This window comes from Vipera ursinii (assembly GCF_947247035.1).
Source record: "Vipera ursinii genome assembly, chromosome: 14".
Classification (NCBI taxonomy): Eukaryota; Metazoa; Chordata; class Lepidosauria; order Squamata; family Viperidae; genus Vipera; species Vipera ursinii.
The window spans coordinates 5,529,147-5,556,287 of record NC_139527.1 but is presented as its reverse complement, the minus strand read 5'-3'; the positions used below and the strand labels follow the sequence as shown (position 1 = coordinate 5,556,287).

At 45.5% G+C, this 27,141-nt stretch overlaps 2 protein-coding genes across 6 annotated transcripts in view; both read right to left on the bottom strand.

Moving 5' to 3' along the window:
* PPM1F (protein phosphatase, Mg2+/Mn2+ dependent 1F) overlaps positions 1-3,510 on the bottom strand; it is a 13,929-nt gene extending 10,419 nt beyond the window's left edge. The window contains 1 exon segment of the mRNA XM_083373269.1: positions 2,902-3,510. Within this exon segment, the coding sequence (XP_083229395.1) occupies positions 2,902-3,071 (170 nt within the window). The 5' untranslated portion in view covers positions 3,072-3,510.
* Positions 3,511-5,177: 1,667 nt separating this feature from the next.
* TOP3B (DNA topoisomerase III beta) lies at positions 5,178-25,601 on the bottom strand. 5 transcript variants are annotated; one of them, XM_083373236.1, is made up of 19 exons: positions 25,317-25,601; positions 24,701-24,726; positions 22,484-22,602; positions 21,018-21,149; positions 19,804-19,910; positions 19,134-19,208; positions 17,855-18,051; positions 16,837-16,993; positions 15,535-15,648; positions 14,823-14,913; positions 13,865-14,019; positions 13,233-13,338; positions 11,675-11,821; positions 10,871-11,044; positions 9,919-10,047; positions 9,036-9,185; positions 7,891-7,991; positions 6,428-6,629; positions 5,178-5,708 (listed from the first exon to the last, which is right to left on the bottom strand). In XM_083373236.1, the coding sequence occupies exons 3-19, from the start codon at positions 22,551-22,553 to the stop codon at positions 5,227-5,229; spliced, it is 2,589 nt and encodes an 862-aa protein (XP_083229362.1). In that variant the 5' UTR covers positions 22,554-22,602; positions 24,701-24,726; positions 25,317-25,601; the 3' UTR covers positions 5,178-5,226. The 5 variants fall into 5 exon arrangements, with proteins under 5 accessions (XP_083229362.1, XP_083229361.1, XP_083229363.1 ...); XM_083373235.1 differs by lacking the exon at positions 24,701-24,726; XM_083373237.1 differs by lacking the exon at positions 24,701-24,726 and having other exon boundaries at positions 25,474-25,572.
* Between the last annotated feature and the right edge of the window lie 1,540 nt (positions 25,602-27,141).

The following is a 27,141-nucleotide window of genomic DNA, read 5'->3' as shown; positions in this document are numbered from 1 at the left end:
AAGTGAAGGACTACGTGTAGATTTAATTTAATTTAATAATTTGACTTCTATACCGCCCTTCTCCCGAAGGACTCAGGGCGGTGAACAGGGCAATACACAATAAAAATCGAATACAAAAATTAAAAAGCCATTAAACATCATGCCCATAAAATCAATACATATTAAAGTTAAAACAAGTTTTAAAAACCCAACCCCATCCCGTCAGACCAGGCCAGCTTGTTCGAAAAAGAATGTTTTGAGATCGCGCCGGAAGATTCAAATTTTAAAATTTCACTGCTCCATACTGGAGAAATATAACTGCAGCCCCTGGCTATGTTTACAAGGCAGGCTTATTTCTCCAATCCAAGAGGACTAGAAGATTCCAGGCAGGTTTTGACCTGCTCAAAATATTTCGCTTTTCAAGGGCAAACCTTTGCCAAAATGACAGCAACATCCTTCTTCGTTTAGTCCACTGAACTGAACGAGCGATACACAGAATTTCAGGAAGTCCTCAACTTACGTAGTTCGTTTAGTGACTGAACGTCACTGGAAAAAGGGACTTGCGGCCGCTTTTCAGACATTTGCAGCATCCCCGTGATCAAAATTCGGACGCTGGGCAACGGACTCGTTGTTACGGCAGCTGCAGTTGTCCCGGGATCGAGGGATCCCCTTTGGCCACCTTCTGACAAGCAAAGTCCACAGGGAAGCCACGGTTACTAACTTAAGACTGGCAGCGATTCTTTAACCGTTGTGGCCCGGAAGGTAGTAAAATGGGACAAAACTCACTTAACAACTGTCTGGCTTCAGAGTGGAAATGTTGGGCCCAACTGTGGTCATAAAGGCGAGGATTTCCTGTACTGTAAGATCAGGCTCAGCATCCAACTTGCAAGATTAAGCGACCCGGAGGCCTTTTTCGCTAAGGTCCACAATGGAATTGAACCAGTTGCCCAGCCCTGACGGTGGATTTATCAATCTCCAAGGTTAGCCTTTGAAGAACCTCTTGAGATAAAACTAAAAAGCTAGTCAGAAGCCCTAGAAGTATTTTATCTAACCATTGTTCTGTTTACTTCCACCCTTCCTTTCCTGAAAGGACGGTTTGAGGGCGGGCCAGTTCCAAAAAAAAAGAAGAAGAAGAAGAAAAAGATTGCATAAAGAAAAATTACAAAAGCTTCCTGGCCAATGGTTAGGGCGTCTTGTCAACAAATGCCCAAAGTGTAACCACAGTCTCCATCATTTTGAGCAACTAAAAACAAACCACACAGAGGGAAGATTGTGTGTGTGTGTGTGTGGGGAGAAGATGGAGGTAGATCGCAACCGTCCCAAAGTCTAGTCAAAAGGTGTTAGAATCAGCCGTGACTCACTTAGCAACCGATTGGAAATTTCTGGTCGTCAGTGGAGGGCTAACTGTATATAATAAGCATCGGCCTGGGTTAATTAATTAATCTGGGTTAGGTGACTTTTTCCTCCTAGGTGATTGCAGGAACCGCCTGAGCTGACAGCAGAGATTTTGGAACGGTTTGAAGTGAGGAACCGGGTTAGGCATTCAACGCAAAGCTAACCCTGATGATGTTCCCTAGTTGGGCCATGAAAGGTCTGCAAGCAAACCACCAAGCTCAGAGAGCATTAAGGACCCCACAATCCTCTTCCTTGGTCTCCCCCTCCTATCAACACACCCCACTTCCTTCTTCCACTGATGATGCTACCTACTTGGGTCATAAAACATCTGGAAGGAAACAACCAAGCTCCATAGTCCTCTTCCTCCTCCTCCTCCTCCCCACCCACTCCCTTTTAGCACGGATGATGTTCCTTAGTTGGGTCATGAAATGTCTGCAAGAAAAGCACCAAACTCAAAGAGGACCAAGGACCCCACAGTCCTCCTCCTCCTCCTCCCCCTCCTCTCCACAAACCCCCCCCCTCCCTTCTGGCACTGGTGATGTTCCCTAGATGGGTCAGGAAACATCTGCAAGAAAATAACTAAGCTCAGAGAGCACCAAGGACCCCACATTCCTCCTCCTCCTCCTCTCCGCAACCCCCTCTCCCTTCTGGCACAGATGATGTTCCCTAGTTGGGTCAGGAAAGGTCTGCAAGGAAACCCCCAAGGTCAGAGACCCCAGTTCAACCCTGAGCTACAAAGAGCCTCTTCTACCCATTCCAGGCAAATGCAGGCCTTTAGGAAACCGCCATCTCCCACACCCCCAACCCAGGGGCCGATTCCCCCCCCCTGCCTGCCACCTCCAAAGCCAGTCCATTCGCTCCCCCCACAAGAAGCCTCCCCATGCCCCCTCCTTTGCAAAAGGGGCGCCCCCCCTTTAGCCAAAGCAACCCACCCACTCGCAAGAAAGAAAGAAAAAATAATAATCCCCGGCCGGTTCTGCAAAAAACAAAAAAACAGAAAAACAGAAAGAAAGAAGGAAGGAAGGAAGGAAGGAAGGAAGGAAGGAAGGAAGGAAGGAAGGAAGGAAGGAAGGAAAGAAAGAAAGAAAGAAAGAAAGAAAGAAAGAAAGAAAGAAAGAAAGAAAGAAAGAAGAAGGAAGGAAGGAAGGAAGGAAGGAAGGAAGGAAGGAAGGAAAGAAAGAAAGAAAGAAAGAAAGAAAGAAAGAAAGAAAGAAAGAAAGAAGGAAGGAAGGAAGGAAGGAAGGAAGGAAGGAAGGAAGGAAGACCGCCGCCACCCGCGCGAGTCTTTCCACGCGGGTCAATGCAAAATCCCGAGGGCACCTCCGGTCCTCGTTGCGTTGCAAAACCCCGCGTGGAGAGGGGGGGGGGAAAGAAAGAAAGAAAGAAAGAAAGAAAGAAAGAAAGAAAGAAAGAAAGAAAGAAAGAAAGAAAGAAAGAAAGAAAGAAAGAAAGAAAGAAAGGAGAAGAGGCGCGCTGAATGCCTCCTCCTCCTCCTCGGCCCGAGCTGCCGAACCCTCCGGGACTCACCTGCTGCCCAGGAAGGCGCGAGCCCGCTCGGCCAGCTCGGCCGCCGCTTCGTCCTGCCGGAGCGGGGCGTTGGAAGCGCTCCAAGGCGGCGGCTCGGCGGGGCCCAGCGGGCCGGGCCAGTCGCGCAGGAAAGCGGCCAGCCAAGCGCGCTGGGCCGCCGGGCGAGCCATGGCCGCGGAAGGGAGAGGCGGCCGGAGGCGGAGGCGGTGCCTGCCGGGCTTGCGCCGCCGAGGCTGGGCTGGCTGCTTGGGGAGGACCCAGCCCGGCTGGCTTCCTGCAACCCCTCCCTCCCTCCCTTCCTCCCGAATGGGGAGGGGGGGAAAGGGAGGGGGAGGGCAGCACCCCCCCACACACCAACCCCCCCCAGCTTGCAGCCCCAAGGCGAGGAAAAGCCACGTTTCTCCAGCTTTCCCCCCCCACTTGCAAAACTTTTCCTCTTTGGAGTGGGGGGAGGAGGAAACCCCCCCGGCTTCAAAGCAAGGAAAAACCCATGCAAGTAAAAAAAAAAATTTCTGAAGGGGGGGAGGGAAAGCAGCGAGGGGGCTTCTTGGGGGTGTCCTTTAATGCCTACCCCCCCCAAAAAAAACACGTTTCTCTAAAAAAGAAAAAAAAACCATGCAAAAACTTAACGAAACCAGAGCTTCCTGGGGGTGTCCTTTCATGCAAAAAAAGGGGGGGCACAATTCTCTTTAAAAAAACCCATGCAAAAGTCTTTTTTCTTTTAGAGGGGAGACCGGGGTGGGGGGCTTCCTGGGGGGGTTGTCCTTGAATGCCAAATTCCCCCCCCCCGGGGAAAAAAGGCACGATTTTCTACCCACCCACCCCTTGCAAAACCTTTCCTCTTCGGCTTCCTGGGCGGGTCGTTCAAGGCAAGGAAAAAGCCCAAGCGAAAGGTTTTGTTCTTTTTCTGAGGGGGGGGGGAAACAGCGAGGGGGGCTTCCTGGGGGGGTGTCCTTTAATGCCCCCCCAAAAAAGCACGTTTCTCTAACCCCCTCCCGTGCAAAACCTAAAGCAGACAGCTTCCCGGGGGTGTCGTTTAATGCAAAAAAGCCCCCTTTTTTTGAAAAGGGGGCACGATTCTCTTACCCCCCCTTGCAAAATCTTTCCTCTTTTGGGGGGGCAAACCAGCCGCGCTGCTGCACCAAACCATACCTATGTTGAATAATAGTATGTTTTAAATGTGTGTGTTGTTTGTGTACACGTCGAGAGGAAGCAACTAAATTTCATTTTTAAAAAATAAAATAAATGTGTGCCGTTGTGCCCGCAGGACCAAAAAAATGACAATAAAGGTTATCTAATCTAAACCCCATGCAAAAGTATTTTTTCTGAGTGTGTGTGTGGGGGGGGAACAGCGAGTGGGCTTGCTGGGGGGGGCGCAAGGCAAAAAATAAAATAAAAAATAAAAATAAAAGAAGTTTCTCTAACCCCCCCCCCATAACTTTTCCTTTTAGAGGGGAGCCTAAAAAGGTAACATTTCTCTACCGCTCCCCCCTTGCACGTTTTTTTTTTCTTTTAAAGGGAACAACAGCAGGTTTCCTGGGGGGTGTCCGCTAATGCAAAAAAAGAGGCACAATTCTCTATCAAAGCCCCCCCTCATGCAACCTGCTTTTGGGGAAACCAGTAGATTTCTTGGGGATGTCCTTTAATGCAAAAAATAAATAAAAAGGCATATTTCTCTATCTCCTCCCGTTGTAAAAATGTCTTTTAGAGCTTTTGGGGTGGGGGTCTCCTTTAATTTGTAAAAGAAATGCACAATTCTCTATACACACACACACACACACACACACACAAACATATTTGGGAGGAATTTCCGGCGGATTTCATTGATCTGACCTTAGTTCTAGTTGAGCAACTGGCAACTCAGCCGCTAAGCAAAGCCGTCGCTCAACGGAACGGGGGGGCTGTGCTTATAATCTGGTTCTCAGCTTTCCTTTTGCTTGGCCAGCCCTGCCAAGGTCGTAAACCTGAGGACGGGCTGCCCATGCCTACTTCTTCCCCACCGTCGTAACTGCCAAGCGGTCCCTAAATTGAGGAACTGTGGCGTCCTTGGGACCCCCTTGAGCAGGGGTCTTCCAACGTGGCCCTTTTATGACTTGTCGACTTACTTCGACTCCCAGAATTGCCCAAGCCATAAAAAGGGCCGCGTTTGAAGACCCCTCTGCTCTTGAGCTTCGTCATTGGCTCGCAGACGTCTCATTACCCAGCTATGTAACGTTATCAGGGTTTCCCCCCCCCCCATTTAGGATCAAACAAGAGCAAGGAAGACGAAGGGGAAGCAGCTTCTTCCGGGATTTTACTACGGAAAGGCTTTCGGCCCAACGGCGATCATACAAAATAAGCCGCCAGCGCCGCCATCTTGTCTTTCGGTTTCTTGGGGGGCTGCCTCCCCCCGAGGCGCCGGCCCTTCCCTCGCCCTCGCCCCTGCCTTTTGCCCTGCCCGCCCCGGTGCATGGGGTGCTTCATGGTGGCGTGCTTCAACTCCACCAGGTCCTGGAAGACCGGGTCGCAAAAGACGCAGCCGGAGTGCTGGGTTTCTCCGCCGGGCAGCGGCGACTTGGCCTTGTTGAAATCCACGTCCACCAGGGCGGCGTCGCAGGCTTCGCAGGTCTCGGCAGACACCCGCATCTTGTGGGCGTTCTCGAAGAAGTGCACCACCACGTTGCACTTGTTGCAGGCCATCTTCCACTTGGGCCCGGAGATGGGGTCCAGCACCAGCACCCCGCTTTCGCACTCCACGCACTGGCCGATGCCAAGCAGGTTGAGCGAATGCTGGCAGCTGGGGTGGGTGCATTCGTTGCAGCCCATTCCTGGTTGAGGTGGGGGGGAGGTGGGGGGGAAAGGGGAAGGAAGGAGAGAACCCAAGCTTTTAAAACGCAGGAAGTCCTCGGCTTAACGACGGTTCGTTTGGCGGCCGCCCGGTTACCACGGCACTGGGAAAAGGGACCTGGGAGCGTTGTGTTTTTTTTCCCCACGCCTGTGACCGTTGCAGCATCCCCCGGGAGTCACGCGATCAAAATTGATTTATTTATTTAATTAGATTTATATGGTGACTGGACTCGCGGTTACGACGGTTGCAGTGTCCCCGGGGATCGTGCGATCCCCCTTTGCGAACGTCTTGACAAGCCAAGTCGATGGAGGAAGCCAGGCTCCCTTAACGACCGTGTGACTAACTTAGCCATTTCAGTGATTCGCTTAACAACGGTGGCAAGAAAGGTTGCAAAATGGAGTCTAACTCACTTAAGGGACGTCTCGCTGAGCGGCAGAAAGGTTGGGCTCTTTGCCCCTTCTTTTTGCCCTTTCTTGCCACCGTTGCTAAGCGAATCACTGCAGTTGTAGATGAATCACTTGGTTGTTTAGCGAACCTGGCTTCCCCCGTTGACTTTCCTTGTCAGACTGCAACTCCCAGAATTCCCCAGCCACCATGCCTTAAGAGGGGTGGACTTCAACTCCCAGAATTCAGGAAGTCCATCCATGTTCCACTGGACAAGGACGGTATAGTTTCTCTCTCCTACTACGTAATTCTCACCTTTCTTCATATCCCTAAAAGGAGGGTTGTTGTAACAATAAGGGCACAGTGGGTAACTCTTGCCCCTGGAGCCAGACGACCACAGCACCAGCTCAAAATCATCCAGGGGGCATCGCAACTCTTTGTAGAGTTTGATTGTCCCATTCTGGGGGAGGCTGTAGGTCTCGTCGCAATGCGAGCAGTGAAGACGGCTTGGCTTGGCCTAAAAGAAATAATAATAATAACAAGGACAAAACTCAGAACTTCTGGAGAAGCCAATTCCCATCAGGTCCTAAAATGACCAGTTCATTTTTATTCCATTTTTTAGTGGGGGGGAAAAAAAGTCTATAAAGGATATTTAGCCTTTTATAAAAAAAATACATCCCTCTTTATCAAATGAAATGAATTATTTCAGCCAGCCCTACAAAGGCTGCCATCTTCGCAATCCATCCCCCCATTAGAGGTATTTTTTTTATTCTTCCATATTTTTTGCATATATATATATATATATATATATATATATATATATATATATATATATATATATATATATGTCAAATGCTTGTTAACTATTTTTAGATTACCTTGCTAGGCCCCAAACATGGGACAAATCTTTATTTCCTGTGTCAGCCTAACCTGAAGGCTATCGACAGGCAGCTCATATTTGTGTAAATTTTAAATTGCTAACAAAGAATTAAGGGAGACTGATATGCATTTCAAACTTATTAGTTTTCATCTATGGCTGACTGATGAAAACTAATAAGTTTGAAATGCATATCAGTCTCCCTTAATTCTTTGTTAGCAATTTAAAATTTACATATACATATACATATACATGGATCTTTGGTCATTCGGGTTTTTTTCCCCACGTAGAATTGAAGGTGTAAGAGCAACGTTTCGATGAAATCTCATCCGTCATCCTCAGGCTGGTGGCTTCATCTTCGTTCTTCTGGGAGAAGTGTGTGGTAGTGGCTGTTTGTTCCTCTTTTTTAAACTGCCAGAGGGGGTGTGTTCTGTGGGTGGAGGTGTGCTCTGATTGGGTGGGGGGTTAGCTGTGTTCTGATTGGGTGGGAGTGTGTTTTGAATGGTTAGCTGTGTTCTGATTGGGTGGGGATGTGTTTTGAGTGGATGGGCTGGTCTCAGCTGCCAGCCTTAGACCTGAACTGGTGAGTTGTGCTGCTTTTGTTCGGCTCCGTGTTTGTGGTGGTGCCATGTTTTTTTATAGTGGGTGTCAGTTTGCTTATTGTGTGGTTTGGAGGGGTTTAAAGTGGCTGATGTTGCAGCTGTGGTTAGGTTTCTGTTTTGTGGTTGTGTGTCGTTATCGTTGTGGGTTCGGATTTGCTTTTTGAATGGTTGTGTGGTGGTGATGTCATGTGATGTTATCATGAGTTTGGGTCTGGTATCATTCTTGGTGGTTGGGACTCGTGATATATATCTCACATCACAGGTCTCTTTCCTTACATTGGCTTAAGGATTTTCTTTACCTGGATGTATTTCATAAAACGATGACATTTGCCGCATCGGGAGAGGGGCTTCCCTGTGGCAGCCAGAGGTGAAAAAGACACTTCCATTAACTCATCCATACCTGGAGGGAAAGGAGGGACGAAATGGTCAGATAATTTTGAATGTGCACGCCCGGATCACCTTTTCCGTTTTAAAAAATAGTTTTACTTTTTGGCAAAGTAAAAACATTTAGAGATAAAAAGAAAAGTAAGGAAAAAGTGACAAATAAATAGAAAAGAAAGGAAGGAGAAGAGAAGAAAAGAAAAGAGAAAAGGAAAGGAAAGAGGGAGGGAGGGGGGAGAGAGAGAGAGAAAGAAAGAAAGGAAAGAAAGAAAGAAAGAAAGAAAGAAAGAAAGAAAGAAAGAAAGAAAGAAAGAAAGAGAAAGAAAGAGGCTTCTGATCTACAGCAGATATACATTTATATTTTACCCACTCTGTATACTTGTATAAAAGTGACGCGGTGGCTCAGTGGGTTAGGATGCTGAGCTTGTCAATCAGAAGATTGGCAGTTTGGCGGGTCGAATCCCGAGTGCCGCATAGCAGAGTGAGCGCCTGTTACGCGTCCCAGCTTCTGCCAACCTAGCAGTTCGAAAGCACGTAAAAATGCAAGTAGAAAAATAGGGACCACTCCGGTGGGAAGGTAACAGCGTTCCGTGCGCCTTTGGCGTCTAGTCATGCCGGCCACATGACCACGGAGATGTCCTCGGACAAGCGCTGGCTCTTCGGGTTTGAAACGGAGATGAGCACCGGCCCCTAGAGTCGGAAACGACTAGCACGTATGTGCGGGGGAACCTTTACCTATACCTTTATATCTGTAGAACTCTTTTTGAGTTCATAACCAGAAAAGACAAACCACAGAATTGTTGGACAAAGTCAAGATTCAGTGGATGAATATTTCTCCCCAAACTACCACGTTACGACTGCATCTTCTTCTTCTTTAAAAAAAAATCTCTATTTTTATTAAGTAAAAAGCCACTGGAAAGGCAAAACAAACAAGAAGAAGGAGGAGTGGGGAGAAGAATAGAATTCTTACGTATAAATCCCCGACTCGTACATGTGATTTTTTTTTTCTTTTTCACGACCGGCCTGCCAGCCTGGGAGCCCATGGGGAGGAGTGGAGACCTACCAGCGATGGAGTCCACGAAGTAGTGGAATTTCCTCTTGAAGATGTCCAAGGTGTGTTCCAGCACCTGTTGGTAATTGGCTTTCCCTTGAGCAATCCAGTTCAGCTGCTTCTCCACTGCGCTGCGGATGGTGGGCAGAACCAGCTCCGCATCTACCCAGGGGTGGGAAGAGGGAAACCAAGATCAATTAAAGCTTGCAGGAAGATCAGCCTGGGGAGAAACATCCAGGCTTCCTGCAAAATGCACGGGGTCCCCTGAGGTCTCCGTTTTTCCAACTCAGCAGCTTTCAGAGGTGCGGACTGCACACCCAGAATGCCCCAGCCACTTGGGAGTTGACGTCCACCCTGGCTGGAGAACTGTGGGGATTGAAGTCCTCACCCATCTTTGAAGCATGTTAGCTGGGGAATTCTGGGAGCTGAAGTCCACCCATCTTAAAAGAGGCTGGCCAGGGAATTCTGGGAATTGAAGTCTGCCAATCGTAAAGCACGCGGACTGGGGAATTTTGGGTACTGAAGTCCACAGGTCTTTAAGCATGCTGGCTGAGGAATTCTGGGAGCTGGTCCATCTCTCTTAAAACATGCTGGCTGAGGAATTCTGGGAGCTGAAGTCTATATCTCTTAAAACATGCTGGCTGGGGAATTCTGGGAGTTGAAGTCCACCCCTGTCTTAAAGCAGGCTGGCTGGGGAATTCTGGGTATTGAAGACCACCAATTTTACAACATGGTGTCTGGGGAATTCTGGGACCTGACTCTTCAACTGTCAAGAAAAATAGATGAATTTTCTCCCTGTGAGAGAAAGGGCCCTTCAAATAACCTGTCTCTAAGCCTCATTTACTCCTTCAATTTCTCTATCACTGTCCTCCCCCAAAGCAAAGTGCCCCATTACCTATTTTGTAGTAGCCGTGGACCAACACTATGCCCAGGTTGGTAGGTTTCAGTCTGCGGCCCCCTTCCACAGTGACGTAGTTGCGTTGGCAAATGTTGTTGATATGGACAGGAATGCTGGCATCCGTTCCTAACAAAAATACAGTATTCATTGCATTAGCCCAGCCCTTCACTGTGTCCCCACATCTTTCCCTACGATCTGCAAAAAAAAAAAAACAATTCTGGAAGCTGCATCGTTATGCCCATTTCACAGATGGGGCCGACTGAGGCTAAGCTGGCTGGTTTGATAAGCTCATGACGTGGTAATGAAAGCCTCTGAAGATGTGGCCCTCTGGATCTGGCCAAACTACAACTCCCAAACACCTTCCTCAGCATGGCCAGCTCTGAAGACAGAACAGTTGTTCAACAGCACCTGGAGGGCCACCAGATCCCTCCTCTCTAGAAGACACCTGACAGGATATATTGGTCTGCCCCAGGGGTAGGCAACCTTAGCTCTTTTATGATTCATAGACCTCAACTCCCAGAATTCCTGAGTCAGGAATTCTGGGAGTTGAAGTCCATGAGTCATAAAAGAGCCGAGGTTGCCTACCCCTGGTCTACTCGAAATTCAGATTTGATCCTCAAAGCAAATTCTTGAGTTGAGGACCCAATTCTTTCATTCTCTGTGTAGTTATTTACCCTTCAGAACTTCTGGTGATGGTTGTGAGACATTCTGGAAACCAGAAATTGGCCACACCATGAATAAATGACGATTAACGAATTAATGAAGAACCAACGCTCTTCCTCTTAGTCGGATCCATCCGTTCCAAGTCAACCTTACCGTCACCAGCTGCTGACACTTCGTAACCCTCGGAAGAAACACAAGCTGGCCATCATCTGAAGGACTTCAGATGAGGACTTCCTTTCCACCACCACCTTGTGCTAAACATGCCACCAGGAAGGAACGTCTCTACCTATCCCATGTTTCTCCATCAATGTGATGAGTTCAGCTTCAGTCAGATAATCGGGCGGGCTGGTCTGCTTCTCCAGCAGCTTTACTTCATTCACACGGAAGAGGTCTCCACGGTCACAGCTGGGCAGGCTCTCCTCCAACGGGATACTTTGCCAAGGCATTATCTCAGTAAACCCTGTAATGAATATATGAATATATATATATATATATATATATATATATATATATATATATATATATATATATATATATATATATATATATATATATATATATATATTGTTTGTTAAGCATTCAGAATACACTTGCTTGGTCCCAGACACGGGACAAATCTTATTTCCTGTTTCAGCCTAGCCCAAGGCCATCTACAGGCAGTAGCCACAGCAACTTTCTCCTTATTTCCAGGTTGTTTCTCTCCTTGATACGTGTCCATCTGTTGCTTCTTGTTCTGCCTTCAGCTGCTTTGAAGAGTAGCTTGACCCGCCTCTTCCTTGGGGCAGCCCCAAAGGAACTCAATTTGTCCCAAATCAGCTGCTAGAAAGAAAGCAGCATACCGTGTCTTCATACACCTGTCTGAGATGGTATAGGTTCTCCTGCTTGAGTAGGGGGATGGACTAGAAGACCTCCAAGGTCCCGTCCCGTCCCGTCCTGTCCCATTCTATTCTATTCTATTCTATTCTATTCTATTCTATTCTATTCTATTCTATTCTATTCTATTCTATTCTATTCTATTCTATTCTATTTTGTATTTCTATTCTATTCTGCAATTCTATTCTATTCTATTCTATTCTAGAGTCTTTCTTACCTGGCGAAAGAACCGTCTTTCCTATACAGGTGAAACGTTCCGATGCAACGCTGCACACAATAGTAGTTTGAAGGTATTTGCAGTCAGCGCTGATAGTGGCGATAAAATGCCTTGTGATGTATTCATACAGCCTCCATCCATCGCCCCCTAGGAATGCACAGAGGTGGCTCAGCCCTTCGAGGTAGGCCAGTTCAAGTCCCAGACACAACTTGCTATTCGAGGACTTCTTTATCATAGTTAAGGTCAAATGACAGCACAGGTAGTCCTCGACTTCCGACAGTTTAGTGACCGTTCCAAGTTACAGCAGGACTGAAAAAAAAGTGAGGACTGTTTTTCACACTTAACGACCGTTGCAACATCTCCTTGGACGCGGGATCACATTTCAGCCGCTTGGCAACTGACTCATATTTATGACGGTTGCAGTCTCCCGGGGTCACGTGATCAAGCAAAGTCAATGGGGAAACCAGATTCACTTAGCAATTGTGTTACTAATGCAACTGCTGCAGTGATTCACTTAACGACTGTGGCCAGAAAAGCCGTAAAGTGGGGCAAAATTCGCTTAACCAACCGTCTTGCTTAGCCATGTAAATTTTGGGCTCAATTGCTAAGCCGAGGACAACCTGTATCTGCTGTCTGAGTTCCTCTCCGATCCATCTTATACCAATGAAAATCAAGGTGGGGATATCTTGAGTTTCTTTCTAACATGTTCTTCTTTCTCGAAGTTGTGTTGTTGTTTTTTCCCTCCCCTTAATGGTTTCATCTTCCCTTTCTCCCCTTAAGGGAAAATGTCTGTGGAGATTCTTCTGGGTCATAGTTATCTCAAAGATGCTTTTTCAAAAACAAGATTTTGTTTTTTCCTTGAAGAAGTTGTTTCACTTCTCATCCGAGAAGCTTCATCTTCTTTTTTCTTCCTCGGGGGGGAAAAATACACGGTCCAGTTGCCTTTTGAAAATGCACCTTTGAGACCCCCTTAACTGAAAGTCCTCTATAAGGTCTGCTTTTCCAAGCCTTTTTGGTTGTTAAGAAAATCACTTCAGTTGTTAAATAACAACAAGAACAACAATAATAAGTTGGAAGGGACATTGGAAGTCATCTAGTCCAACCCCCTGCTCAGGCAGGAAACCTATACCATTTTGGACAAATGGCTGTCCAGTCTCTTCTTAAAAACTTCCAGTGTTGGGGCATTCACCACTTCTGGAGGCAGGTGGTTCCACTGGTTAATTGTTCTAACCGTCAGGAAGTTTCTTCTTAGTTCTAGGCTGTTTCTCTCCTCAATCACGTGGTCGGTAAACAACTTGGCTTGTCGGAAGTTAGCTGAGAAGTTCGCAAACTGGGATCACATGAACCCCGGGACTTTGCAAACCATCATAAATACATCCCAGTTTCCAAGTGCCCAAATTGTGATCATTTGAGCATGGAGATGCTGCAACGGTTATTAAGTGTGAGCACGGCCATCACTTTTTTTTTCCCCACTGGTGTGATAACTTTGACTAGTTGCTAAATGAATGGCCGCTTGTAATGTTTCCGGAGCTTTTTATAATCATGAGTAATTACTCACCTAATTCTGCTTCAGAGGCAGCTCTCATTGGTGTGATGGGGGGATGATCACCGGCATCGTGGCCCTTCCGTGGCCTGTTGATACCTTCCACTAACAATGTTTTGACCTTAGGAGAAAACCAGACAGAGCATGCATGAGCCAGGGAACTCCTAGAACTAAGAAGAAATTTCCAGACAGTTAAAACAATTAACCAGTGGAACAACCTGCCTCCAGAAGTCGTGAATGCTCCAACACTGGAAGTTTTTAAGAAGAGACTGGACAGCCATTTGTCTGAAATGGTATCGGTTTTCCTGCTTGAGGAGGGGGTTGGACTAGATGGCCTCCAAGGGTCTGTTATTTTATTCTACTCTAAAAATGGGAAGTAACTGCCCAACATATCCAGTTTTTGGCAAAACTGTCATGCAACACAGTCATGTGACTGTCGGATGCTGCAAACAGCTTACATTTGGCCCAACATGGGACCACAGAGAAACAAAGATCAGAACTTTGAATATGGATTGTAAGTACCCCCTTAGATAAGTCTCGCGGAATTTCAAACGGTCAGTAAGCAACTAGTCGTAAATCGAGGACTCTCTGTGAGTCGAGATTTTTCAAGCGCCTTGTGGCGACGAGATTTAATGTCAGTCACTTACAGTTTCAGCCCAGTAAGAATTATTAGCTTGTTGTCGCAAGGGGCCTTTCAAATCGAAATTTTCCGGATAGTGCGTCGTTTCCGTTCGAGGGTAACTAATGTAACCCTGGGTGTACAGCCGTTCAGCTATCTGCATAGCATGCTGCGGTCCCATTCCTGCAAGGTTGGGAAAAAGAGGTTGAAAATCAATAGTCACCACGTTACAAAAAAAAGAAAAAGATGTTGAGATTTTGGAAGAAGTTCAGAGAAGAGCAACTAAGATGATTAAGGGCCCAGAGACTGAAACAAACAAAGGACGGTTGCAGGAATTAGGTGCGGCTGGACTAGAGAAAAGGAGGGCTAGGGGTGACATGACGGCAGTGCTCCAGTATTTGAGGGGCTGCCCCAAAGAAGAGGTGGGGGGTCAAAGCTATCCTCCAAAGCACCAAAGGGGAGGATGAGAAACAACAGATGGAAACTAATCAAGGAGAGAAGCAACCTGGAATTAAGGAGAAACTTCCTGACAGTGAGGACAATCAACCAGTGGAACAGCTTGCCTTCAGAAATCGTGGGCGCTCCATCACTGGAGGTTTTTAAGAAGAGACTGGACCGCCACTTGTCTGGAATGGTATAGGGTCCCCTGCTTGAGCAGGGGGTTGGACTAGAAGACCTCCAAGATCCAAGTCTATTCTGATTGATTATCAGATTATCAAGAGCCGCGGCGCCATAGTGGCCAGAATGCAGCATTACAGGCTAATTCTGCCCACTGCCAGGAGTTCGATCCTGACCAGCTCAAGGTTAACTCAGCCTCCCATCCTTCCGATGTCGGTAATGTGAGGACCCAGATTGTTGAGGGGCAACAGGCCGACCCCGTAAACCACTTAGAGAGGGCTGTAAAGCACTGTGAAGCGATATATAAGTCTAAGTGCTATTGCTTTTTTAAAAAAAGAATGAATCCTGCTGTAGGTTCTCCTATTTACCCAACGCAGAGCTGGCGACCCGCAACATTTCCACCGTATTAAGAGCGAGCGGTCGCTGTTTCACTTTCTCCTTTTTACTCAAAGACTCTACCTGCAAAAAAAAAGGGATGTTCCTTAACAATTTTATCAAGATAAATCAAAGCCCTTGGAAAAATGATTTAAATTTCAATTCTCTCTCATTTAACAACAGGAAGAGGAAGGGAGCAAACGACACCTCGGTATACAGGGAGTCCTCGACTTACGACCGCAATGGAGCCCAAAATTTCTGGTTGCTAACACAGTTGAGTGATTTTTGCCCCATTTGGCGACCTATCTCACCGCAGTTTTGAAGGGAATCGCTGCGGTTGTTAACTTAGCAACACGGTTTGTTAATTGAACCCGGCTTCCCCCAATGGACTTTGCTTGTCAGGAGGTCGCAAAAGGGGATGACAGGAGCCTGGGATGCTGCCACCGTCATAAATGTGAATCAGCTGCCCAGCGTCTGAATTTTGATCGCCTGACCCTGGGGATGCTGCAATGGTCATTAAGTGTGAAAAACGGTCATAAATCCCTTGCAACTTCGAACTAAATGAATGACGTTGAGGACTTCCTGTACACCTGTTTAGTTTCAATTTTTTAAAGCATCAAAGGTAAACAACAACACAGCAAACAACATTAGCTGTGACCCAAGGCAGATAAAATCTGTCCCTGAAAGGAACACAACGCTACCGACCTTCGCTTCCTTCGCCATTTTTGTTAGATTCAAAAACATCTGTGCAATTTCTCGGTCAAAGACCCTCACTCTGTCCCACTCCAGAGTCAAACAACTGTCTTTTTCGGGAATAACCTGATAAGGAGAAAGAAGGAAACATTTAGAAAAACAAAATATCTCCAGTTCTTCTGATAAAAGAGTCTTCCATCGGGATTGGCTACGGCAGACATGTCAAACACAAGGCCCGGGGGCCGGATACGGCCCGCGAAGTGGTTTCATGTGGCCCGTGAAGCCATCCTGGAAACAGTGAGGGAACGGCCCCCACTGCCTTGGCCCTGGCCCAGGGGCCCCCCTTTTGCCAGAGACCCCCAGATCTGTCCCACTCCAGCCCAGGCCCCCATAGGCCCCCTTGATGCGAACGATGTAGAGCTGGCCACGCCCACCCAGTAGGCCATACGCACTCTAGCCACGCCCACCCAGTAGGCCACACCCACCCAGGCCACACCCACCTGGCCCCCTGAGGGCAACCGCCATGCTGATGCGGCCCTCCATGAAATTGAGTTTGACACCCCTGGGCTACGGTGTCCTTTTTGGCCTGCATTCTGAAAGTTTGAGCTAAATACACAGATCAGTCCTCGCTTTAGGACCGCAACCGAGCCCCAACATTTCTGCGAAAGGCCCGTGAAGTGAATTTTGTCCTGTTTTAAGACCTTTCTGGCCACAGTTGTTTAAGTTCCTCGCTGCCGTTGCTGAGCCAGTAACACGGCTGTTAAGTGAATCCGCCTACCCCCATTGACTGTGCTTGTCAGAAAGTCACAAAAGGGGAATCACGTGACACCGGGACGCCGCAACCGTCCCAAGGGCATGCCAGTTGCCAAGCCTCTGAATTCTGATCACGTGACCCACGAGGATGCTGCGATTGTCGTTAAGTGTGAAAAACTATTGCAAGTCACTTTTTTTTCCAGTGCCGTCATAACTTTGAATGGTCATTCAATGAAGAGTAGTCAAGGACAACCTGTATGATTTTTTTGCGCGGGGGGGAGGGGGAATGTAAGCCTTGACTCAGCCTTCCATCCTTCTGAGGTAGGTAAAATGAGGACCCAGACTGTTGGGGGCAATAAGCTGACTTTGTAATAATGCTGCTTGGGGGGGGGGGGGCGAAAGCCCTAATAAGCAGGCATATACATAGAATGAAGGCTACTGCTAAGCACATTTGATTTGTGCTTCTTAGATTGTAAGCCGCCCTGAGTCTTCGGAGAAGGGCGGGATATAAATGGGAATAAAATAAAATTAAAATTAAAATTAAATGCTGGAGCAGATTACCTTGACTTGCAACACCCAGTAGGTCTCAGGTTTAAACGACTGGATTTTATCATGCCGCTCCACACAAAATCCCAGCGTGGGCGTCTGACAAGGCCCAAAGGAGATCAAAGAACTGTCTAAATTGCCGTATTTGCCCTGGAAGTATTTCGTCTGAAATCTGTACGAATAAATAGAGAACATAACAGAGAAGAGAGAACAGTGAGCAGTGGCGGCAGCTTAAAAAAGCCGAGGCGATGCTAGGCTGCCTTAATAGTGGGATAGAATCAAGATCACGGGAAGTTCTAGTACCGCTTTACTAAGCCTTAGTAAGGCCACTCTTAGAATACTATATCCAGTTCTGGTCACCACCATGTAAAAAAAAGATGTTGAGACTCTGGGTGCAGAGAAGAGCAACAAAGATGACTAGGGGGCTGAAGGCTAAAACATAGAAGAACGGTTGCAAGGAATTGGGTACGTCTAGTTTAATGAAGAAGGGACATGGTGGCTTAGTAGGTTAGGACCCTGAGCTTGTCAATCAGAAGGTCGGCAGTTTGGCGGGTCGAATCCCGAGTGCCGTGTGACAGAGTGAGCGCCTGTTACTCGTCCCAGCTTCTACCAACCTAGCAGTTCGAAGGCACGTAAAAATGCAAGTAGAAAAATAGAGACCACTACGGTGGGAAGGTAACAGTGTTCCGTGCGCCTTTGGCGTCCAGTCATGCCGGCCACATGACCACGGAGACGTCCTTGGACAAGCGCTGGCTCTTCGGCTTTGAAACGGAGATGAGCACCGGCCCCTAGAGTCAGAAACGACTAGCACGCGTGTGCGGGGAAACCTTTACCTTTACTAGTTTAATGAAAAGAAGGACTGGGGCAAAAGGCTAAGTCTGTAAACCCTTAGAAGGTTGTAAAGTGCTGTGAAGTGGCATATAAGTCTAAATCCTATAATGCAATTAAATATGTGCAGGGAATGGCCAAACTAGTTCTCCACGAAGGACCAGGGGGAACAAAATAAGCCAAGATGCAAAATCTGGTTTGAAACCTGGTAAATGCACAGCCGATCCTCAAGTCTAACTCTTGCCGTGCGTCAACTGAGAGAGCTTCGTTGTGGTTGGGCTCACCCAACTGGTTCATGGCGTTGCAAATATCTGTGTCGGTGATGGAGCTGAATTTGGCCCGGTAGACCGTCTTCTCAGTGCCACGAGGCTTGTTCATCACCGGGAGGGCTGCATCCAGTACCTAGAAGCAAGGAAGCCAAAGGTGTAAGGTAAGGTGCAGGGCGTCCTCAGCTTACGACCGCAAATGAGCCCAACATTTCCGTTGCTAAGCAAGGTCGTTCTTGAGTTCCGCCTCGTTTCACCACCTTCTTTGCCACCTGAAGTGAATCCGTGTAGTCATTAAGTCAACCGTGTGGTCGTAAGTGAATATGGCTCACCCCACCCCCTTGACTCGGCTTGCCGGAAGGAAAGCACGGAGCAATTGTCATCAATACGTGCCAGTGCCCAAATGTTGATTTCGTGACCAGGGGGTGCTGCAGCGGTTGTTAAGCGTGAAAAAGGTTCACGTCCCCTTTTTTCAGTGCTGTTGTCAAACAGTCACTAAACGAAGCATCCCCACGGTCATGGCATCAAGATCAAGTCTTGGGGGCTGCCCCAAAGAAGAGGGAGTCAAGCTATTCTCCAAAGTACCTGAAGGCAGGAGAAGAAACAATAGATGGAAACTAATCAAGGAGAGAAGCAACCTGGAACTAAGGAGAAACTTCCTGACAGGGGGGACAATTAACCAGTGGAACAACCTGCCTCCAGAAGCGGCGAATGCTCCAACACTGGAAGTTTTTAAGAAGAGACAGGACAGCCATTTGTCTAAAATGGTATAGGGTTTCCTGCCTGAGCAGGGGGTTGGACTAGATGACCTCCAAGGCCCCTTCCAACTTTATTATTATTATTATTATTATTATTATTATTATTATTATTATTATTATTATTATTATAAAACTTTTATTCATAAAACATGAACCTCAGTCAACTGAACACTCAAATTGACTGGCAGTAATGGTTGACACGGGTTGCTGCCAGCATCCTAGGTATCAACCAGGTATCGCCTTAAAATGTAAGATGTTCCGAGTAGCGCAGTTTTTTTGTAGCTTTGCTGGAGTTATTGCAGGAAGCTGCAATTTCTTGACGTATTTTGCAAAGTTTTTGGACATCGTTCCCAGTGCCCCGATGACATCATCATCATCATCATCATCATCATTATTATTATTTGGGATGCTCAACCTGGTTAAACCAAGGAAAACGTGGCAGTCAGATCGTGAGTCATACCTCAAAGCATATATTTTCACCTTCCTTGTCGCAATCCAGCCAAAGGACAACGTAATCACAGCCTCTCCCTTCCACCTGAACAATCAAAGAAAAACATACATTTCATTCCCAGTTAGTTGGCCTAGCCGGTTTGGTACCTGCCAAACTCTTTTTAAGATCCCATTTTCTAGAATTTCCACCAGTTTGGCCAGGCTGAAAGGGACCTACTCTAAGGAGCAAATATTTCCCAGAGTTTCGGGGGGGGGGGGTAAGGTCTTCCCCACCATCCTAAGCCATAAAGGACAGTTTTGCAAAACCACCTCCATGGGATCCAGGCACTAAGCCCCCTCAATCAAATCGCAGGTGGTCCCTCTACTGATTAACTACCGAGAGTCCTCGTCTTACGAGCACAATTGAGCACCGTTAAGTGGGAGAGGTTTTTCCACGGACCAGAAGGGATGTGGTTTTGCCCGCTGCCTGCATCCCGCGGAGGGAGGCTCCACTTGTTTGCGCGGACCAGTTTCTGACATGTCGCGGACCAGTGCCGGTCCGCAGACCGAGGTTTGGGGACCGCTGGCTTAGTGGACAGCTTTTACAACTAGCTTTGTCTGAACAGATCAACCCGGCTCTCTCAGTCAGGTCGATAAATACTTCAACATCTCAGCAAATTCCCAAGAGTCCGTTCGTTTACCTGTAAGAATTTCACCATGTTAAGTTTGGGATTGGCTTCTTTCTTTTCCGTCGGAGCTTTACTAAAAAGCTCGGCTGGGTCAACTTTGTCCCAATTGTTGTATTTCCCTAAAAAGGGCGGGAAAAACATCGTCATCGTCTTTGTAAAGAATCGGGACAATATCCGGGTTAAATTTATCGTGACGTCATCACGGGTGGCTTCTGATAAACCGAGCTCTGTAGCCTGAATTAAAGGCAGTCCTCGATTTATAACAGTTCCTTTACTGACCGTTCAAAGTTACGATGGCTGAATGACCATGTGATTCGCTTAACGGCCACTGACCTATGACCATTTTTCACGCTTACAACCACTGCGGCATCCCCAGGGTCACGTGATCAAAATTCAGATCGCTTGGCAGGTGGTTCATACTTACGACGGGGTTGTTCAGTCCCGGGGGATGGGGTTGGTCACGTGATCCCCTTTTGCGACCTTCTGACAAGCAAAGTCCATGGGGGAAGCCGGATTCACTTAACAACCATTGTTACTAACTTAACAAATGCAATGATTTGCTTAACAACCGTGGCAAGGCAAGTCGTAAAATGGGGCAAAACTCACTTAACAATTGTTTCACTTAGCAGCGTAAATTTTGGGCTCAGTTGCAGTCGTAAGTCGAGGACTATCTGTACTTTTGAGGTGTTGGGAAGGTCCCTGGTTGAAATTCCCTTCAACTGCTCTGCATTTCATTTACAGTAAAGTGGAAAAAAGGGGTCACGTTATTCTCCAAAGCACCAGAGGGCAGGACGAGAGACAACGGTTGGAAACTAATCAAGGAGAGAAGCAACCTGGAACTAAGGAGGAACTTCCTGACAGTCAGGACAATCAACCAGTGGAACAGCTTTGCCTCCAGAAGTCGTGGGCGCTCCATTGCTGGAGATTTTAAAGAAGAGGCTGGATAGACACTTGTCTGAGATGGTATAGGTTCTCCTGCTTGAGCAGGGGACTGGACTAGAAGACCTCCAAGGTCCCTTCCAACTCTATTCTATTCTATTCTATTCTATTCTATTCTATTCTATTCTATTCTATTCCATTCCATTCCATTCCATTCCATTCCACTCCACTCCACTCCACTCTACTCTACTCTACTCTACTCTGTTCTATTCTATTCTATTATTCTATTCTATTCTATTCTATTCTATTCTATTCTATTCTAAAATAGCAAACAATGATCATTTTACCTATAAAATCCAGCGTCATCACATGACCACATACTGACGTCATCTTGAAGTGGACAGTTTGTCCAATGAAAGGACCGGTGAATTCATGGACAGAGCACGCCCCATTTAACCCTTTGCGTGACGACATGTTTCCTACATCAGGGTGGGAAAAAACAACAATATTGCACCACACACATAAAAAGGCCAGATATTACAAACATCCTCTCAAGTTACAACTTCAAAGGAATTTTTTTAGGAAGCAGGCAAAATGGGAAAAAAAGAGATAAGAGCATACATCAAGTTGTTGTATGGCAAGTGTTTCAATTTTAAGGTAATAGAATAGAATAGAATAGAATAGAATAGAATAGAATAGAATAGAATAGAATAGAATAGAATAGAATAGAATAGAATAGAATAGAATAGAATAGAATCGGAGGAATGGAATGGAATGGAATGGAATGGAATGGAATGGAATAGAATAGAATAGAATAGAATAGAATAGAATAGAATAGAATAGAATAGAATAGAATAGAATAGAATAGAATAGAATAGAATAGAATAGAATAGAATAGAATAGAATAGAATAGAATAGAATAGAAAATATGGAATGGAACGGAACGGAACAGAACAGAATAGAATAGAATAGAATAGAATTACAGAATGAAATAGAAATAGAAATAGAGTAGAGTAGAATAGAGGATGGGATGAATAGAATAGAATAGAATAGAATAGAATAGAATAGAATAGAATAGAATAGAATAGAATAGAATAGAATAGAATAGAATAGAATAGAATAGAATAGAATAACAGAAAGAATAGAACAGAATAGAACAGAATAGAATAATAGGGTTGGGTAGAAGAATAGAATAGAAATTAGACTAGACTAGGATAGGATAGGATAGGATAGGATAGGATAGGATAGGATAGGATAGGATAGGATAGGATAGGATAGGATAGGATAGGTGCTGGAAGGGACCTTGGAGGTCTTTGTTAGATTTTGAAGAAAAGTCCAATAATTATATTGATATATTGATATTTCATTTGGATGTTTCTATAGTTTTTATTCTTTTAAAATGTTTTTGGTATTTTAACAAGAATCTATTTTTTAAAATTGTAAAATGCCCAGACTCATTGACTAAGATGAGTGGCTATAGAAATAGAAATAGTATACTTTATTTGGCCAAGTGTGATTAGACACACAAGGAATTTGTCTCCAATGCAAAAGCTCTCAGTGTACGTGCAAAACAACAGAGGAATAATAATCATAATAATGATGCCAATAAGAGAAGGTAGTAGAAAAAATGAGAAATATAACGGTAATACAGCCATACTACATGGGTAAATAAGCCTTATACTTATACCTTATCAATATTCTTAGACATTATATTTAATTTGAATGAATAGATAGATAGATAGATAGATAGATAGATAAACATTGACATTCAAAATTATAATTAATATTAACAGAATATCCTTTTTTTCCAAACCTCTTGAAAGGATTTTGGCGATGGATTGAGCCAAAGAGGGCTTCTCAGCTACCATAAGCACTATCTTCATCTTCAAATAATGGTGATGAAGCCTTCAAATTGGAAGAAAATATTTCAGCCTAAAAAAGAAAAAAAACCACAACATTCTTGAATATTTTGGAAAGGAGGGCTGAAAAATTCAGTTTCTCTTCTCGGTTCATTTATTTATTTGTATCCCACCCTTATTATTTTTATAAATAACTCAAATCAGTGAATATATCCAACACATCTTCTCTCTCCTATTTTCCCCACAACAACAACCTTGTGAGGCAGGTCGGGTTGAGAGGGAAGGACTGGTTCAAAGTCACCCAGCTGGCTTTTCATGGCTAAGGTAGGATTAGAACTCAGAATCCCATGCTGATTGGCCCAAAGTCACCCAGCTGGCTTTCATGGCTAAGGCGGGTTTAGAAGTCACCGTCTCCTGGTGATTGGCCCAAAGTCACCTAGCTGGCTTTCAGGGCTAAGGTAGGATTAGAACTCAGAATCCCTTGCTGATTGGCCCAAAGTCACCCAGCTGGCTTTCATGGCTAAGGCGGGTTTAGAAGTCACCGTCTCCTGGTGATTGGCCCAAAGTCATCTAGCTGGCTTTCAGGGCTAAGGTAGGATTAGAACTCAGAATCCCTTGCTGATTGGCCCAAAGTCACCCAGCTGGCTTTCATGGCTAAGGCGGGTTTAGAAGTCACCGTCTCCTGGTGATTGGCCCAAAGTCACCCAGCTGGCTTTCATGGCTAAGGTAGGATTAGAACTCAGAATCCCTTGCTGATTGGCCCAAAGTCACCCAGCTGGCTTTCATAGCTAAGGTAGGATTAGAACTCAGAATCCCGTGCTGATTGGCCCAAAGTCACCCAGCTGGCTTTCATAGCTAAGGCGGGACTTGAACTCATGATCTACTTTCTAGCCTGGTGCCTTCACCACTAGGCCAACCTGGCTTTCTGTTAGCTTGTCCAGAACATTTGCCCAGCTGGCGCCTAACCTAATCCTTTTTTGAAAACTCTCTTCCAGTATAATTTGCCAGATTTAATGTGAAAATGCTTATTAGGTATAAACACTTTCCAAAACATACTTCTATTAGTGTTCAGGGAGACTCACAACTATTTAACAACCATTCAGAATGATAAAAGCATTCAATAAAATGATTTATGAATGGTTCAAAGACAGTACTAACACAGGAAGTCCTTGACTTACCACCACACGTGAGCCCAGAAATTATGTTGCTAAGTGAGAAATTTGCTAAGTGAGTTTTGCTCCATTTTACGATTTTTTCTTGCCGCATTTGTTAAATGAATCGCTGCAGTTGTTAAATTAGTAACATCGTTGTTAAGTGAATCTGCTTTCCCGTTGACTTTGTTGTCAGAAGGTCACAAAAGGGGATAGCATAAAACTTGGGACTCTGCAACCGTCATAAATACGAGTCAGTTGCCAAGCGTCCGAATTTTGATCACGGGACCGTGGGGATGGCGCAACGGTCCTAAGTGTGAAAAAGGGTCATAAGTGATGTTTTGACTTGATAGGTGGATAAAAATGCCACCTATCCAAAAACAGTCTAAACATCTGGCAGATTGTGCAACCAACCGTAATAATAATAAAGGCGCCTTGGGTGCAATCTCAAACATCTGGAGCACCACTTGAATACCAGGATTGATAAAATCCCCATCGGTCAATTACAAAACGGCTTGCATCTTGTCAGGACAATTTAAACACCATCAAACAACATCTGCCTAATCCAGGTCTTTGGAAAGGACTCGATAGGCGGATAAAAATGCAGATCCAGTCTGAACATCTGGATGACTGTGCAACCAACCAACCATCACCATTATCATAATAATAATATATTAAATCTGTATGCAGCTCAATTCTCAATCTCTCAATTGTTAATGGGTGACTACTTCTATTTAATGTTAGGATTAAGCTACTAAGCATCCACATGATATCTGCGTTCCCAGAAAAACACCCAAGTCTCACACACTTTAACCTGGGTTTTGTACAAACCACCCTGTATTGGGACAATTTTGGAATAAGCATGATGGGTTATAGATCCAGTTCAAACAACAACGACAAAACCCCCCAAACATATCACATGCGATTAAAACTCTGCTTTGCTATTAATAAAGCATGTATTTCCCAGGCTGCAATTATAAATACAGCCAAGGCAAAAGTTATTTTAGGATCTTTACCTACCAAAATAGTGTCTATTGAATTCTTGCCTGTCCGGGAAAAGAAATGTTAAGTTATTTGTTAGGAATTGTTTTGATTAAAAAAAACGGCAATAGGCAAGAGAAGAGCCGATGATCACCAAAATCGAAACCTTCCAGCATTGGTAGATTTGGTGACATCAAACCGGCATAACAAGAAAGTCCTACAAAATGTACAGCTTGCGAATTTGGTCCAGCTACAACTCTGCTTTAAAATATATATATATATATATATATATATATATATATATATATATATATATATATATATATATATATATATATATATATATATATATATATATACTTATCACCAAGAGAGAGAGGTTTTTTCCCCCCTGCCAATTCCTCTCCCATTAAAACTCAGGAACCAGGTGAGAATTCACCAAAAACGGTTAAAGAGGGGGGGAAAATAAGATGCCCGTTACTCCAGGGGGTGCGGGGGTGTGGAGGAGGACATTTTTACATTTTCTTGCTTTCTTTCATTTTTTTCATTCCTTATTCTCTATGTCCTTTTCTCCCCCTTTAACCTTTTAATTTTACGGACTGTAAAATCCGAATAAATAAGATTTTTTTTAAAAAAAAATAGCCAGAGTTCAAACCTGAGCGACGTTCAGAGAAAGATTTCAACCTGCAAGAATCGCTCTCGCACGCATCCCACTCCCACCCGACGAGCTGAGGCGGGGACGCGCGTCTCTCTCGTGGGAAAGCCAACCAACCCGGTCGTGGGAAGGCGCCAAGGCTCGCTCGCGTGCTCACCTCTCCGGAGCGTGTGCAAAGGGCAGGTGTGTGCAAGGGAAGCCCCGCTCCCCAGCCCACCAGGGGTATCCCCCCCCCGCCTGCTTTGTTGCTCCGCTGGTTCAAGGCACGCCGGGCGAGGCGGAGCCGAAGAGCTCAGCCAGCCCGGCGGGCATAGCAGGAGGCGGAGGCGGAGGAGAAGGAAGAGGAGGCGGCCTCCGGCGCCGCCTTCTCCGCCGCTTCCACTGCCGGGTCAGCCGAAGCCGGCGCCGCCTCCGCCGCCTGCTTCTCCCGAGCCGCCTGGAGATGCTCCTGGATCCGTCCTGCCGGGTGGTCCTCCCCGCGCGTTGCCATGGAGACGCAGCATCCTTGCGCCCGGCGAGGCGTTCCAAGCGGGTCTCCGGCTTCTTTTGATTTCTCACCTGGAAGGGGGGCGTGCAATGAAATGGGCGGGAGGTGAGCGGCAAACTAATCATCATCATCATCATCATCATCATCATCACAACAACAACAGCAGCAGCAGCACCAACAACAGCACCAACAACAATAATAACAGCAGCAGCAGCAACAACTTCAACAATAATAATAACAACAGCAGCAGCGGCAGCAACAGCAGCAGCAGCAACAACAATAGCAACAACAACAATAATAAAATGCCCAATCCAGTCGGAATATCTGGCTGACTGTGTGAATAATAATAATAATAATAATAATAATAATAATAATAATAATAATAATAATAATAATAATAATAAAAACAACAACAACAACAATAATAATAACAATAATAACAATAATAATAATAATAATAACAATAATAATGATGATGATGATGATGATGATGATGATGTTGGAAGCCAGTCTGGCACTGGGAAGTATTGATTTCATGTGGGTTCATTTAGCTCTATTCATTAATTTGATTTTTGTCCCACCGTTATTACTTTATAACTAACTCAAGGTTAATTCTATTTTCCCCCACCACAACAACCCAGCAAGATGGGCTGGTCTGAGAAAGAGGGATTGGCCCAAAGTCACCTAACCTGTTTTCAGGCTTAAGGTGGGGCTTAGATCTCCCGGTCTCCTGTGATTGGTCCAGTCACCCAGCTGGTTTTCATGCCTAAGGCAGGGCTAGAATTCACCGTCTCCTGGTGATGGGTCCAAAGTCATCCAGCCGGCTTTCATGCCTAAGGCAGGATTAGAATTCAGAGTCTCCTGGCGATTAGCCCAGAACTGCATATAATTGACAGACCAGAAAGACAAGATTAGAGACAGATCAACAGGAAGAAAATCAATCTATGTGTCAAGACAAGTCAAAAACAACTTGGTGGCACATAAACAACAATTGGATCTAGATTTTATATACTTACAGGTATATTTATTTCATTCCGTTTTGGTGCCAACCACGTCCAGAGCAACTCTGGGCAGGCAGCTCACAATTTAAAAGCAGCCCAGAAATGCAAAATATACTTTATACGCCAACATTTCTCAGTGAAATCACCTTCATGTGATTTGACCATTAAAGAAGAAAAGAGGGGGAATAAAACAGTTTGCATATGTTCAATCTCTAGTTTTAATCTCCTCTAACACTTTGCTGAATGTCTGTAGAGAGTTCTGCTTTTGTTAAACTTGTGCTGATGCTAGAGAAATCACAATAATATAGCACCCGCGTTAAGAGTTTTTTTTCAAAAT

Excerpts from the sequence above, each read along its gene's own strand:
- TOP3B (XM_083373236.1), bottom strand. The coding sequence starts at position 22,553 with ATGAAGATAGTGCTTATGGTAGCTGAGAAGCCCTCTTTGGCTCAATCC. Across the intron at positions 16,994-17,854 it reads ATCGGCTGTGCATTTACCAG|ATTTCAGACGAAATACTTCC; the intron begins GTTTCAAACCAG and ends TTATTCGTACAG. Across the intron at positions 14,020-14,822 it reads GGTCGCCAGCTCTGCGTTGG|GAATGGGACCGCAGCATGCT; the intron begins GTAAATAGGAGA and ends CCAACCTTGCAG.